At 37.1% G+C, this 14,310-nt stretch overlaps 1 protein-coding gene across 16 annotated transcripts in view; it reads left to right on the plus strand.

The window, feature by feature from the left end:
• NRXN1 (neurexin 1) overlaps positions 1 to 10,585 on the plus strand; it is a 1,474,530-nt gene extending 1,463,945 nt beyond the window's left edge. For all 16 annotated transcript variants that reach the window (XM_056568026.1, XM_056568028.1, XM_056568034.1 and 13 more), the window contains one exon: positions 7,446 to 10,585. In XM_056568026.1, coding sequence (XP_056424001.1) covers positions 7,446 to 7,750 — 305 coding nt within the window. In that variant the 3' untranslated portion in view covers positions 7,751 to 10,585. The remainder of the gene's footprint in view (positions 1 to 7,445) is intronic.
• The last annotated feature ends 3,725 nt before the right edge of the window (positions 10,586 to 14,310 follow it).

The following is a 14,310-nucleotide window of genomic DNA, read 5'->3' on the forward strand; positions in this document are numbered from 1 at the left end:
CTCACTATCTGACATGAAATCAGAATGAACCTTACCAGTTTTAGGCCAATTGGGATTACCCAAATTATTTATATTTGCCGAATGCCAGAATAATGAGAGATATTTTTTTCAAGCAATTCATGGAGTTTATATATATATATATATATATATATATATATATATATATATATATATAATTTATATATATATATATATATATATATATATATATATATATATAAAATAGGCAAAAGTCCAGAAATCACAGCACTGACAGTTCGAAGATCTTCATAAACTGGTTTCTTTATTACCCCAATAAGTTACAACGTTTCGGCAATAGTAGCCTTTATCAAGCATAACATCATTATACAAAGTGCACATATATATATATATATATATATATATATATATATATATATACAGCAAATACATTTCATTGGATTCAATTCATGTGATGTGAATGTGTAATTATCTAACACCACACCTCCTTTCAAATCCCATTGGGGATCTATCCTGTCAATCATAGTGATGGCCAGTTGTCATAGCAACCCTACATGTACAAAACAATCAATTTACATAAACGGTGATCTGTGCCATAAAACCTGTGTCAATACATAGGGTTAAGAAGGTACCTTCACTTTCAGCCATATAACACTGCCAGTCTATCACAACCATCACTGCTCCGTTCAGTTTGTATCAATAGTGTCATAGATACAAGTCAATAGTGTATCTATGGGCGAAAGTAATTATAATCAAAACAGTGTGCAGAGTATGTTTTATTCATCTATATTATAAATCAAGACAGATATTTAAATCAAAATGTCATTATAAAGCAGGATGGTTGCGGGAATGGCGTCCTTGTTGCGATCCTGGCTGCGGTGAAGGTCCTTTTACAAGGATAAGTGATGTGACCCTGACATATCTAAATTAATGAAAGATAATAAAATGAGTGTTAGATACAAGTAATTTTTCATAGAACCTTCACCGCAGCCAGGATCGCAACAAGGGCGCCATTCCCGCAACCATCCTGCTTTATAATAATAACATTTTGATTTAATTATCTGTCTTGATTTATAATATAGATGAATAAAACATACTCTGCACACTGTTTTGATTATAATAACTTTCGCCCATAGATACACTATTGACTTGCTGAGTTACGAACCTTAGACTCATTGCGCATGCGCAGGCCAGCAGGTTTGATCGCTATACATCAAATGTGATGACGCGATCGCCGGACCCGCCAGTGCAGCCGCAGTGGACAAATAATGGCAAGTACGGGTAAGGGCAGCCTCGCAACTGATTGACTCACAATGCGTTGAGCTATCGGATGCGGATATGACGTGGGCATGGGTCGGAAAGTTTTGACAAACAGATATACAAACTGAACGGAGCAGTGATGGTTGCGATAGACTGGCAGAGGAAGCGACCACAAGTGTTATATGGCTGAAAGTGAAGGTACCTTCTTAACCCTATGTATTGACACACGTTTTATGGCATGGATCATTGTTTATGTAAATTGATTGTTTTGTATATGTAGGATTGCTATGACAACTGGCCATCACTATGATTGACAGGATAGATCCCCAATGGGATTAGAAAGGAGGTGGGGTGTTAGATAATTACACATTCACATCACATGAATTGTATCCAATGAAATGTATTTGCTGTATATATATATATATATATATATATATATATATATATATACATATATATGTGCACTTTGTATAATGATGTTATGCTTCATAAAGGCTACTATTGCCGAAACGTGGTAACTTATTGTGGTAATAAAGAAACCAGTTTATGAAGACTCTCGACCTGTCGGTGCTGTGATTTCTGGACTTTTGCTTGTACTAATCCTGGGCTGGCTGCCTGGGTGTTTCACATGCACGGAGGTTGATCCCCAGTGCTGTCTCACATCACCTCTTGTATGTATATATATATATATATATATATATATATATATATATATATTCCATACATTTCCAAAAGCATAAATGTAAGTAATCAACATAGTACTAGGAAGATTGTTTATAGTCTTCAGGTATTACTAAAAATTATAGCTCTAAGAAATGTCCCTGGTTTATTTTATATTTTTTTTTTAACTGTTTAAATTTTTTTTCGTTTATTTAATTAAATTACAAAAATACCAAAATGGTACAAATTGTAACAAATTGGCACCCATGATATGATAACTTATTGACAAGTTAGACATGTTATGTCACCTCGAGGCTGGACATCACATACAACAATGTTTTATGAAATAAAAAGAAAATAAAAAGAATTAAATTAATTTAGTTCATTTTATTTGTATAAACATTTTCTTCAAGACTTTTAAGGGAGGCATTCAAATTCCGCTGAAACACATACATTTGACACAGGCCATATTGTGCATAATGCAAAATAACTCTCCACCAACTATGTCCATTTACTGTATTTCATTAACTGTATTACAGCTCTTCTTCAGGATCAGCAACCATACCGTTGTTGCGTGATTCAAAATATTTTGGCAGCGCTCCCAATTCAAGCCTTTGTAATGACAATAGATTTACACTTTTTTTTTGTTATTTAAGCTGGTCAGTTAGCCCTCATTTCCTGATGGTATACTGGTGTTAGGTGACTCCCGTTTTCCTGACAATATGCTTGTGTTAGACAACCATTATTTTCCTGATAGCTTACTAGCATTAGATGACCACTATGTTCATGGTAGCACACTGGTGTTAAATGATCCAGTTTAGGTTCCTTGATAGCACACTAGTCTCTGGTGACCCCCATTTCCCTGAAAGCATACTGGTCTAAGGTGGCCTCAATTTTCCTAATATTACATTGGTAACAGATTACCTCAATTTTGTCTAATAGTATAGGTGATCCAATTTCCCTGATAGCATACTGGTGTCAGGTGACCCTTTTTTCTATGATAGCATAGTAGTATCAGATTACCCAATTTCCTTGAGGGCATACTAGTCTCATGTGACTCCCATGTCCCTAAGAGCATACTGGTGTCAAGTAAACCCCATTTACCTGATAGTATATTGGTGTCATGTGACCCCCATATTCCTGATAGCATACTGGTGTCAGGTGACCCCCATTTTTCCAAAAGCTAGGGATATATATATTTATTCTATACATTCTTGAGATAATAGCACCTCTGTAATTCACTTTAGTAAGAATCGGTGACATCAACAAGGTGCTACCAGCGGCAACAATGTCATTGGTTCCAGAGGGAACTAAAAGTTTTCAAGCAGACATATTGAGGGAAAAAAAAAGGTGTCTATCATGCACAAAATATCTGCCTTGCAGTTGCACATTTTAGTAAAAAGAATACAGTGGATCTGTTAAAATGTAAAGGAATATTTCCCTGGCTCTCTGCTGTATTATGAAAACCATGGTGATAAAAAAAAGAACATAAAGTGAAATGGAAGCTTAAACACAGATTTGACATTAGACTGTAGTCAAGATAAGCCCAGAGTGACACTTCTTTATGCTTCATTTAAAATATAGGCAAACAATAATAAAACAGAAGATAAAAGAAATGTAATTCACTTAAAGCAAGCGAAACTGAAAACTTTGATCCATAAAAAGATAGAATTGTTATCTACAGAGAAACAGCTACAAGTCTTACACAAAGAATGTCAGCTGTTGAATAAAGCGCAGCATTGATTCTAAAAGGAATTTCCGTGCGGGTAAAGATAGCTAAGGCCTTGTCACTCAGGAGGGACAATGGAACCAGGACTCGTTCTGTGAAGTTTTCAATTATTTAGTGCTCTGTGCTGCAAAGTACATGAACATATTTACTCCCTCATTATCAATGCATTTGTTTAGAGATAAGGGAGTCTGGATTATTTCCCATTTACCTTTGTCGATGCTGTAATATTGCATGATGATACTAAGAGGTAACAGGGACCTCCAATAAAAAGGAAAGAAAAAGTGGTTAACAAAGAAAAGTAAAACAAAAAGTGTGTAAGAAAATTTTGTAAATCTGTGTTAAAATAGGTTGTCACACTCACCATCCGGTATAAAACTTCTTTATTGAAGAATGTCAGCGGGTGCACAGGTCAGTGTGGCGGGAGTGCCTCCCTTCGTCTGCTGACGCTCAGAGCATCAGCAGACGAAGTGTGCTCAGCACACAAAATGGATACCATCCATCCCATGGAGGCGCTCCCGTAACACTGACCTGTGCACTTGCTGACATCCTTCAATAAATAAGTTTTATACCGGACCGGTGAGTGTGACTTCCTTTGTTTCTACGTGCACAACATTTGCCTTATTCTCTGTTGGTGAGCACCACAGAAGGTCTTGTTTGGGGTTCCCAAATCAGCTTGATTCTCATATAGATCTGGTCACTTACACTGAGCTATTGCTGTACTCCTTTGAAGTGCTAGTCATTTCCTTCCTCCTATGTGCTGTGTTAAAATAAGAGCATAGGTCGGGGCATCAGTATATGGTAGGAAGGATGGGAAACAAACTACAGGGTTAGTAAACGAAATACGAGGTAAGAGAAAAGCAAGGTCAGCACTATTACTCCCCATCTCCGTGATGTATTGCACGAATGATCCTCAATGGAAAATCCCCTTGCTGGTTTATATTATTGGTGCTCAATCCACCCGAAAGGCAGATATCATAAGAATAACTTGAAGAAATTTGCAGATGGCACTCACCACATTAGCAATAATGTATGCTTTATTGGGACAGGCTGGACATGGACACAATATTTTGGCCGACGGACCCATCGGCCAGAATATTGTATCCATGTCCAGTCTGTCCCAATAAAGCATATATTATTGCTGATGGGGTGAGTGCCATCTGCAAATTTCTTCAAGTTATTCTATTGGAAAAAAGCCTACTAATGACCCAGGTTAGAAGTCAGAACTAAGAAGGTCAAATTCCGCAGTGCTCTGATTCTCCATTAAACATATAACAACCTATATCATTTATAATGACAGCAACTTCTCTAGTGGTTTTATGGAAAGATGGTCATCACTTACATCAAACCCTTTCTTCAATAGGACTCATAATCAAGTTTCCTTATCTGAGAGGGAGGGGTAATTAAAACAGTATGTGGCAAAAATCTGGTGTGATTTGAGGTACAAAAAAATTGTTTATTAATCAGATGGGGCTAACAAAAGTGAGTGTGGCTTCAGTACTATGGCATGGCCTACATATCGAAAAATGTTATAAAATTTTGGCAAATTTTGTTCATAAAATAAAAAGGCAACTTAAATTTCAGTCAATATTGACTACTCTAAACATGTGCCAGATATTTAAACACTCTGAACCACTATGATAAATCTGGTGCATTATTAGACTGTCTAGTCTATGTTTTTAACTTTTTAAGAAATGGATAGTTTGTGTTTGTCTTCCCTTAGTATGTTTTTGGACTGTGGGTTGAAATCTATACAAAATGAGGATCAGACAATCTCCATGCAGGTGTTTCTTTCATTTGCATTTTAACCCGAGACTGCAAGGTAACATTGAGAACAGCTCTATTTGATAGATGAGAGGATATGGAGTGTAGAAGTAATTTATAGCATAGCATATTACAGCAAATATATTTTTTCATTTTCCAGTGCCCACTAGCTGTTTTTACTATGGCTCCTTTAGACACAAAAAGAACACTTCCATTTTCATCATATAGTAGATTGACTTTACAATAGTAATTTTCTAGCCCTGTGGCATACTGTAGCTCCTTGGCCAAATAGTAGTAATTGTAGTGAAAAGCTAGCATCTAGTCTGAGGTGGTAAAGTAGAAGAATATAGTCTGCAATTTGAAGGGGTACTTCATCCCTTGACATCTTATCCCCTATCCAAAGGATAAGGGATAAGATGTCTGATTGCTGCTGTCACGCCCCCTCCCATAGACTTGCATTGAGGGGGTGTGGTGTGACGTCACAACCCCTGCTGCCAGCACCAAGTGTTTGGAACAAAATGTTCCGAACGCTGGGGCAGCGGAGTACCCCTTTAATAGGAAACATTCAGAAAAGTTAGAGGTATAGACAGTGTCATGTGTTTTCAGCACTATATTCAGAAAAATTATGATAATTGCATATTTTTTGCCATCAGCTATAAAACCAAGAATAGCTTTGTGATCATTTGTCTGACCTTAGACTTTCTTTTTTTAGTAACACCCTTAAACAAACTCATGAGTCAGCCATTGAATGTTCTACACACTTTCAGAGAGCAAGCTACATGCAGCCTCTTCTAGGGACAACAAAGTGCATATGGACTTTATTTCTAGTGTTGAACTTAAATGGGAGTGGTAGAAATCTGTATGCAGTGAGCCACACCAGTAGAGGGGGAAGGTAGCCAATATGACAGTACCATGACAAAGAACTGAAATAAAGGTGTGCACCATAGTTGTCTCCTTGTTGGCAGCTACTGGCAGTAGAGTCACACAAAGCTTCCAAAAAAGTAAATAACTCTTTCTCTCACAATCCTATCTAGCACATAGGGAAATATCTATTTTATGTAAATATGGTTCAAATCAAAACAATTAGCTTTTCAACCTGCTAAACAATAAATAGGATTATGGCATATGCCTTAATGTATGAGGACCTGTGTTTATCGCAAGAATAGCCATCAGATAAACAAACATGTGGCAGACAGTTATCTGATGTGTATGGCTAGGCATAGAGTATACCTATCCCACCATGAACCCTTTTAGCCATTCATTAGAACTTATAGAAGGCTGGACCCTTCCGACCTACATTCACTATTTGTAGGCCATCTCGTTGATGCCAATGTACCTATTACTTTGATAAGACCGGTGCTTTATAAAAGATAAAGTAACAAAACAAAGTTTGCAATTATACAAAAGCTTCCAATATCTTTAAAGTGTTTTCACCATGTTAGCTCATCCCTTTGAGAAGATTTCTTTCTCAGATTAGTTTTTATGTTGCTCCCTAGTAGAAGACTAGAAATCTGTTTTGCTTATAATTGGATCTTTCATTCTTCTTTAAGAGCTAAAAAAAAAAAAAAAAAAAAACAAGTTTACACTATTATTCAGGTATTATTCAGACCAGTTCAAAGCCCTTTTCAAAAGGCAGTAGGTAACATCAATCAAGAGCCGCCTTCCACGGGAAGACTGAATAGGTAAGTGAGATAATTGTAGAAATGGGCTCGGTATGTGAGGCATCCCAGCAGGTGGAACATTGATTTACCTAGCATTTAAATTCATTGCCTTGTTCCCATTTTAAAGCTACATTGTTAATGGAAATTTCCCCTTTTTTCAAATCACACGAAGTGACAAAATAAAAGCTAATTGACAGATGCTGACAAAATAAGGCGAGTAAAGACTTACGTGCAACAAAAACATTTACAGGACTTAAACTTAAAGATTTTTTTCAATTATATAACTATCTTGTTTCTTTTTCCTTATTTCATTACTTTTTTTTAGCTCTTCAGTTAAGAAACTTTTTGTAAAATTGCCCTGGTAGTAACCAATATTTATCTTTTCTTTTCTTTAGCAAACCCAACAAGAGCGGGTGGAAGAGAAATTTCTGGACCATCTGAGGTCATCAGGGAATCAAGTAGCACGACCGGCATGGTGGTCGGCATCGTTGCTGCAGCAGCCTTGTGCATCCTCATCCTCCTTTATGCCATGTACAAGTATCGAAACAGGGATGAAGGCTCCTATCATGTGGATGAGAGTCGAAACTACATCAGTAACTCAGCACAGTCCAATGGGGCTGTGATCAAAGAGAAACAACCCACCAGTGCTAAAAGTTCTAGCAAAAATAAGAAAAACAAGGACAAAGAATATTATGTCTGATCCCAGCCGCTTAACGAACATGTGTATAGAAATAGTCTTCATTTTATCTGAATCATAAAATTAACAAACTTATTTACTTTTTATGAAGCACATTGAAAAGAACAAAAAAAGAAGACAGGGAATGCTAACGGGAAGGAAAGACTGTTTTTAAAAAAAAAAATATAAAACAAATGGAAAAAAAATATAAACAAGTAGATTATGATTTTGTTTCCCAGAAACAGGAGCCAAGACAAGATTTCCGACTATCCACAGTGTTTCATTTACTCCGCCTGACCATTGAAGTGGCTGGAATGTTTTGGAAAGACGATGATTTACAAGAAACATTCTTAAAGCACATAGAAATTTCCACCATTGAGGCACAATTAAAAGATTTAAAAAAATAAATAAAAAAAAGCTACCTATGATTCTGGATACAGCCAAAGTGCTAGTACTCTCTCCAAAATTAAGTTCTTATGCCAGCATAGACTTGTCCGGAGTTGCAAACGGTCAGGGTTTGCAGCCTCAAGCTAAGAAGCGCTGATTGGGACACGTCTGCTTCGTAACGCTGGCTTTTCTGAAGACTTGTATTAAAAAATAAAAAAAAGGCAAAAACTTTCACAAATCCCCTTTCTGGTTGTGAAGAGTATGCTATGGAGGCCTTATTTCACAAATATGGAATATAAGGCCCTTTTTCAAAAAATAAAACAAGAGGGATAGATGCAATCATTGAAAATTTTCATGCACGCTTAATATGTTACTACATATGTTTATATAAAACACATCTATATGTGCTTTCTGGACTGTGACAAGTGATGTTTTATAGCCTGTTGTATAGACAATGCAAAATATATCTGCTCTTCAGCCATTTTTGGTAACCTAAATGTTCTAAGTGTTGCTAGGTATAGAAAGTTTTCTGATGTCTGACACAACAGACATGTTTCAGTTAATCGCTGCCATTACCCTATTTTTTTTTTTTTTTACTTTTTGATTTTAATTCTTGTGAGTATGCCGCTGGGGATGTGTATGAATGTAAATAAAGAAATGTTAATATTATACAGCACAATAGCCAACATTCCGCTGCAGCCAACATACAGGATGCTGGGCCGCAAGGTGTAAAGGTATCTAATACAGTCCAAATAAATGGCAAAATTCAAGTCACTGACAAAAGGCATTCAGTAATTCTTTATGTTACTTTATTAACTCTAAAGAGTTGACTTTTTAACAATACCACAAAAAAGAAAAAACGATTTTTAGGCTTCACAAAATTGTTACTTAAAAATCATTGATTCAAAATCAATGCTTCATGTAGCATCAATAATATGAATATATAGAAAATGTATTAGAACTATTTTAAATACCATATAAAATACAAGAAACAGGATCAAAATTGCTATTGATAGGTTTTTTTAAATTATAAAAATAAATTAATAAACATTTGATTCATTTTTTATGTTTTTGTTTTCCACTAGAAATACTTTATATACTTTTCAGGCCAAACACAATTCTAACAGGTGACAAATCATAGATTTTTGAAATTATTTTTAAATTTAAATTGTGTTTCTTTCTTTTTTTTTTTTCTTTATCATTCAATAGCACTTGCTGGAAAAAAGAGTTGAGAGTAACATTTTGCTCATAAGGAAATGCAAAGAGAATATATTAACCTAAAAGTGGGTACTTCAAGAGAACTCAGTCTTTCCACTTGAAGGCCTCCTGGGAGGAATATAGATGTTCACACATTATAGACAGGAAGACGGAATTTAAAATTAATTCAAACAGCAGGGGCAACAAAGCAAGATATCTTGTTTTATTCACTAGGTTACTGATAAATAATGCTTAGATTCCAGACGTGATCGCTGGAGCTTACAAGTTGCAATACAGTTGACAAAAAAATACTATTAGTTAGGGCTGCCAAAAATGTTTAGTACTACAGAACCAAGTTCCTTCGGGATTTGGATCAATTCTTGGAATCGGAAGATTGTAGGTGAAGAATAGATGGCATCAAATAACTTTTCCTGCTTGAATCATAAAAGTCCTATTTGGGCACCACCGAAAGTCAACTGTACTCAGGGAAGAAAGTTATTTAATGCTGGGCTGCACAAGGCATGAAAGGTCTATCCATTACTAAGTTCTTACGGATGTACAGTAAAAACTACAACCCACAAAAAAAAAAAGACTTGCCAAACTAATGAATTCAACATGTTATGGTAGCTAAGAATTACATGTCTTTTATAAAAACAGATTTTATTTTAGGTAATGGAAATATCAAAACAGTTTTTGATATTTTCTATGTATACATCTATTTTGCCAACACTTTTATCTATCATTTATATATTAATCTATTATATCATTTATCAAATGGTTGTATTTCATATTTGCATATATATATTTTATTATCAATGTTTCTTTTAGTTATTCTATTTTATCAAAGTATGTATCTTGCTATAGCATTTCAACACCATATCATGTGAGACCCTTTCGTCAAATGAGGATGAACCCAATGTATTTTGCTCAACAGGGGTCCCGGTGTCATTGAAAGGGTAACTACGATTTATGAACTAGGTTTTCACTTGCCTGTGGATTTGCTGTACGAAGTCTGGATGAGGTGGCTTATTTCCAACCCTGTAATGTGTGGTCTTTATAAACAATTACAAACAAACAAAAAAATACAACAAATAATGACAGTGTGAATTGATTCATCCCCAAACAAAAACAAGAGGCCCAAAGCCGGTTTATTGTGTTTGTGTGATAGATATTGAAAATGAATTTATTTTGTTGCAAGGCCAATTTATCCATTACTGGAAATGCTAAGCAAGTGGAATTTATTGTTTTGTTAATAAAATGTTTCTTAATACACTATGTTGTTTTCATTTTTCGATAAATCTATGACAGTAAACTAAGTTCAAATGTAAAATTTTCTAATTTGTGTATAATGAGTTCCTCTCATAGAAAACCAATATGTTAACTGTACCCTTATATGCATGGTTTTCTCAATGACCATACATTGTTTTAAAGTTTTCTTCAAGTGGGGGGGACAATTTATTTACCTGCAAAAAACTGCAAACATTTTGTGCACTATGCAATTTACAATGTCAACAACATGAAGTTTTTAGTACTGATTTTGATTATTTTGATTATATAGGTATAAGTATCCTGTTATGATTCGGCTGGCTGGAGGTGGATCCTCTGTGTCAGAGAGGGATTGGCGTGGACCGTACCGGTGGACCGGTTCTAAATTGCTACTGGTATTCACCAGAGCCCGCCGCAAAGCGGGATGGTCTTGCTGCGGCGGTAGCAACCAGGTCGTATCCACCGGTAACGGCTCAACCTCTCTGACTGCTGAGACAGGCGTGGTACAAAAGGACAAGGCAAGAGCAAGGTCGGACGTAGCAGAAGGTCAGGGCAGGCAGCAAGGGTCGTAGTCAGGGGGAACAGCAGAAGGTCTGGAACACAGGCTTGGGACATACACTAAACGCTTTCTCTGGCACAAGGCAACAAGATCCGGCAAAGCAGTGAAGGGGAAGTGAGGTTATATGAGCAGGGAGCAGGTGGAGGCTAATTAGACAGATTGAGCCAGGCACCAATCATTGGTGCACTGGCCCTTTAAATCTTAGAGAGCTGGCGCGCGCGCGCCCTAGGGAGCGGAGCCGCGCGCGCCAGAACGTGACAGCCGGGGACCGGGACAGGTAAGTGGCTTGGGATGCGATTCGCGAGCGGGCGCGTCCCGCTATGGGAATCGCATCCCCGTCGTGAGTGTCAGTGCAGCGCTCCCGGTCAGCAGGTCTGACCGGGGTGCTGCAGAGAGGAGAACTCCGCGAGCGCTCCGGGGAGGAGCAGGGGCCCGGAGCGCTCAGCGTAACAGATCCAATATTACCATTCCTAGAGGTGACTGTGGACACATCATTTGGCTATGATGCCTGACTACATTGTTCTCTGTACAAACACCATTTAATAAGGTTAACAATCCTAATAATGGTTCTTGAATCTATAGAATTTAAATTTAACTCTTAGAAACTGTTTTTAAGTACAATCACAACTATTGTCCTTATGGGCACTATAATTCAAACAAATGTTGCATAGATCAATGGTACAGGTCAATATAAGAAACTTTGTAATATATCTTACTAAGCATACATATGCTTCTTTCTCCTAGTATCGAGCCCTCCCCCCCCCTCTGTTGTCTCTCATAAGCATATGGTGCACAACCCCCTAGCCTGCTCAGGGTTTGCCTTGTAGCTCAGTAAGTGATCAAATTACAAGAAATACATATTTATGGAGAGAGGGAGGGGCGTGTGCTTATGAGAGACAGCAGAGACAACTCTTTAAATTAAATATGTCACCAAAGGGCTTTATACAGTTAAGACTGCTCACTTTATCACACTTCTCAGGCTGCAATTGCAGTTTAGGTTGTGTACAGAGACATACATGTGCAGGATCTCCTCTGTGCGTTCTATGTATAGAGACAATAGAACAGTTGGATCCCCTCATAGACAACAACAAAGCCCTGTCTACAAGCTTTGAGAGAACTGAAAACTATAGATGAAGCCTGCAGAGCGGAAATCTGCTAAACAATGCAAAATACAAGTTATCTAATGGCCAGAAATAGTGTTCCTTCTACACACACAGGGCAACTCATTCTGAAAAGACAACTTACATGACAGGTACAGTTTAAATCTGATGGCAGAAAAAAAAAACATACATGAATGTGTACATTGCCCTAAATAAACAATGTCTCAGATCTACTTAAACTGTCTTATACATATACAGTGTAAACCTTGACCAGACAGTTTAAGAATGTTGCAGATTTATCAAAGTATATCAGACTGTTCAATTCAGGTACATTTGCAATACTAAAGAGGACCCCCAAAAGAGCTAAAGAGCAACCCCCAAAAATTAAAGGAGTAGTGCAGTGAAAAATAAGTAATATATCATGGGGGGAGGGGGGAATGGGGGGGTCCGACCACTGGGACCCCCCATGATCTCCTGAACAGCCAACACACCCCCTCTATGTATATCCGTGTGGGGGTCGGCATGCCCTCTTCCAGCAGACTGCCGGGGCCCATTTCAGGAGATTGCGGGGGATCCCGGCGGTCAGATCCCCTCCCTCCCCCGTAGTCTATAGCTTATTCCCTATCCTTTGGATAGGGGATAAGTTATGTTGCACTACAAAACTCCTTTAGGATCTTACTTCCATTATATAGTTTAGGATGCCCTGATCAAATACATTTTTACAATTTCTTGATATGCCTTTTTTTTGTTCCTGAAATAGGAGGGTTTACAGTTTATCTGACAATTAAAACAAAAAAAAAAATAGTTTAATGCTCCGTTGCATTATGTATTGGAAAGGTATTTACAAAAATAACTCATAGTGCCATATGGAGCCTATGGTTTTATAATTTATGTCCATAGGGACACCCTTTGTTACTGTACTGTAGTTTTAAATTGGGCTCAAGCCTTTAGATGGTAAACATTTCAATTGTAACCTGCGGTGACTGTACACATTGTAAAATTGTTATTAGCTCATGTTAGGGTGAATTCAAAACGTTTGTGCTTTCTTGTGCTCTAAAATGCTTTTTTATAACCTGATTTATATCTGAGAACTTCCCAGTAAATATAAGCTCCAGACTACACAGCTATTTTATGAATTTTTTTAAAATTCTAAATGTGCATAGAATTCCTATATTGATGGTCTCTCAACTTCTTAAACACCTGACTTGCCTAGATAAACAATAAAGTAACAAAGCATATGTCCCAGCAAATTGAGTTTTTAGACATAAGTCTAGCAAATAATTTCTGTTGGAGATTAAAAACTGGACCAATAGATCCTGAGTTAGGTCTAAACTTTGCAAAAAAAAAAAAAAAAAAAATGGCTCAGCGTAAACTCAAACTTTAGGTGTTTCTTTTCGGCCAAACCAGTTAAAATAGCATCATCCACATGGCAGAAAGGAAAGGGGGAAGGATCACATGACCTCAGGGTAGCCCAAAATTCCTAGCAAACAGCTCTTTCAGCCAATCAGGAGCCAATATGAGGCTGATGTCAGAGCTACTAGAAACGCATTTTTAGTAATAGCAAGTGTTAGGTGAAGATCTCTGAGAAGAAAATAAACAAAGATATGAGTAGGAGCACTTGGTGTTCAGACCCCAACCAATTGCTAGAATGGACCAGGAGAAATATGAGCAAGGGCATTATTTCCCAGCTCTGTACCATGTGACTAAAAAAAGGACTCCCCATGTAATTCTATGGGCCCATCTTGGTCAAGCGCACCGGAAGAGGATTCAGCCATACACTTCTTTTCCTGCCTGTTTTATCGATTGATCGAGGCCTGAACACTTTAACTGAACTTATTAAAATTATTGACATGCCACCATGAAACCTCAAATATCTTTTTTGGCACACTATTTATTGTTAAAAAGTGTCACTTTTGTGTCACTTTTGCATACGTTTGTTTAACTGAAAATTAAGACTGTTTTTTTTTTTTTTTGTTGTTGTTGTTGTTTTGATTTGTCTTTGGCAGTACACACATTTTTGTGAAAAAGCAATGCCTAGAGGGTTTTGTCACTCTTGTGCACTTTCTAGGATGCAG

This window comes from Hyla sarda, chromosome 3 (assembly GCF_029499605.1).
Source record: "Hyla sarda isolate aHylSar1 chromosome 3, aHylSar1.hap1, whole genome shotgun sequence".
NCBI classification, from domain to species: Eukaryota; Metazoa; Chordata; class Amphibia; order Anura; family Hylidae; genus Hyla; species Hyla sarda.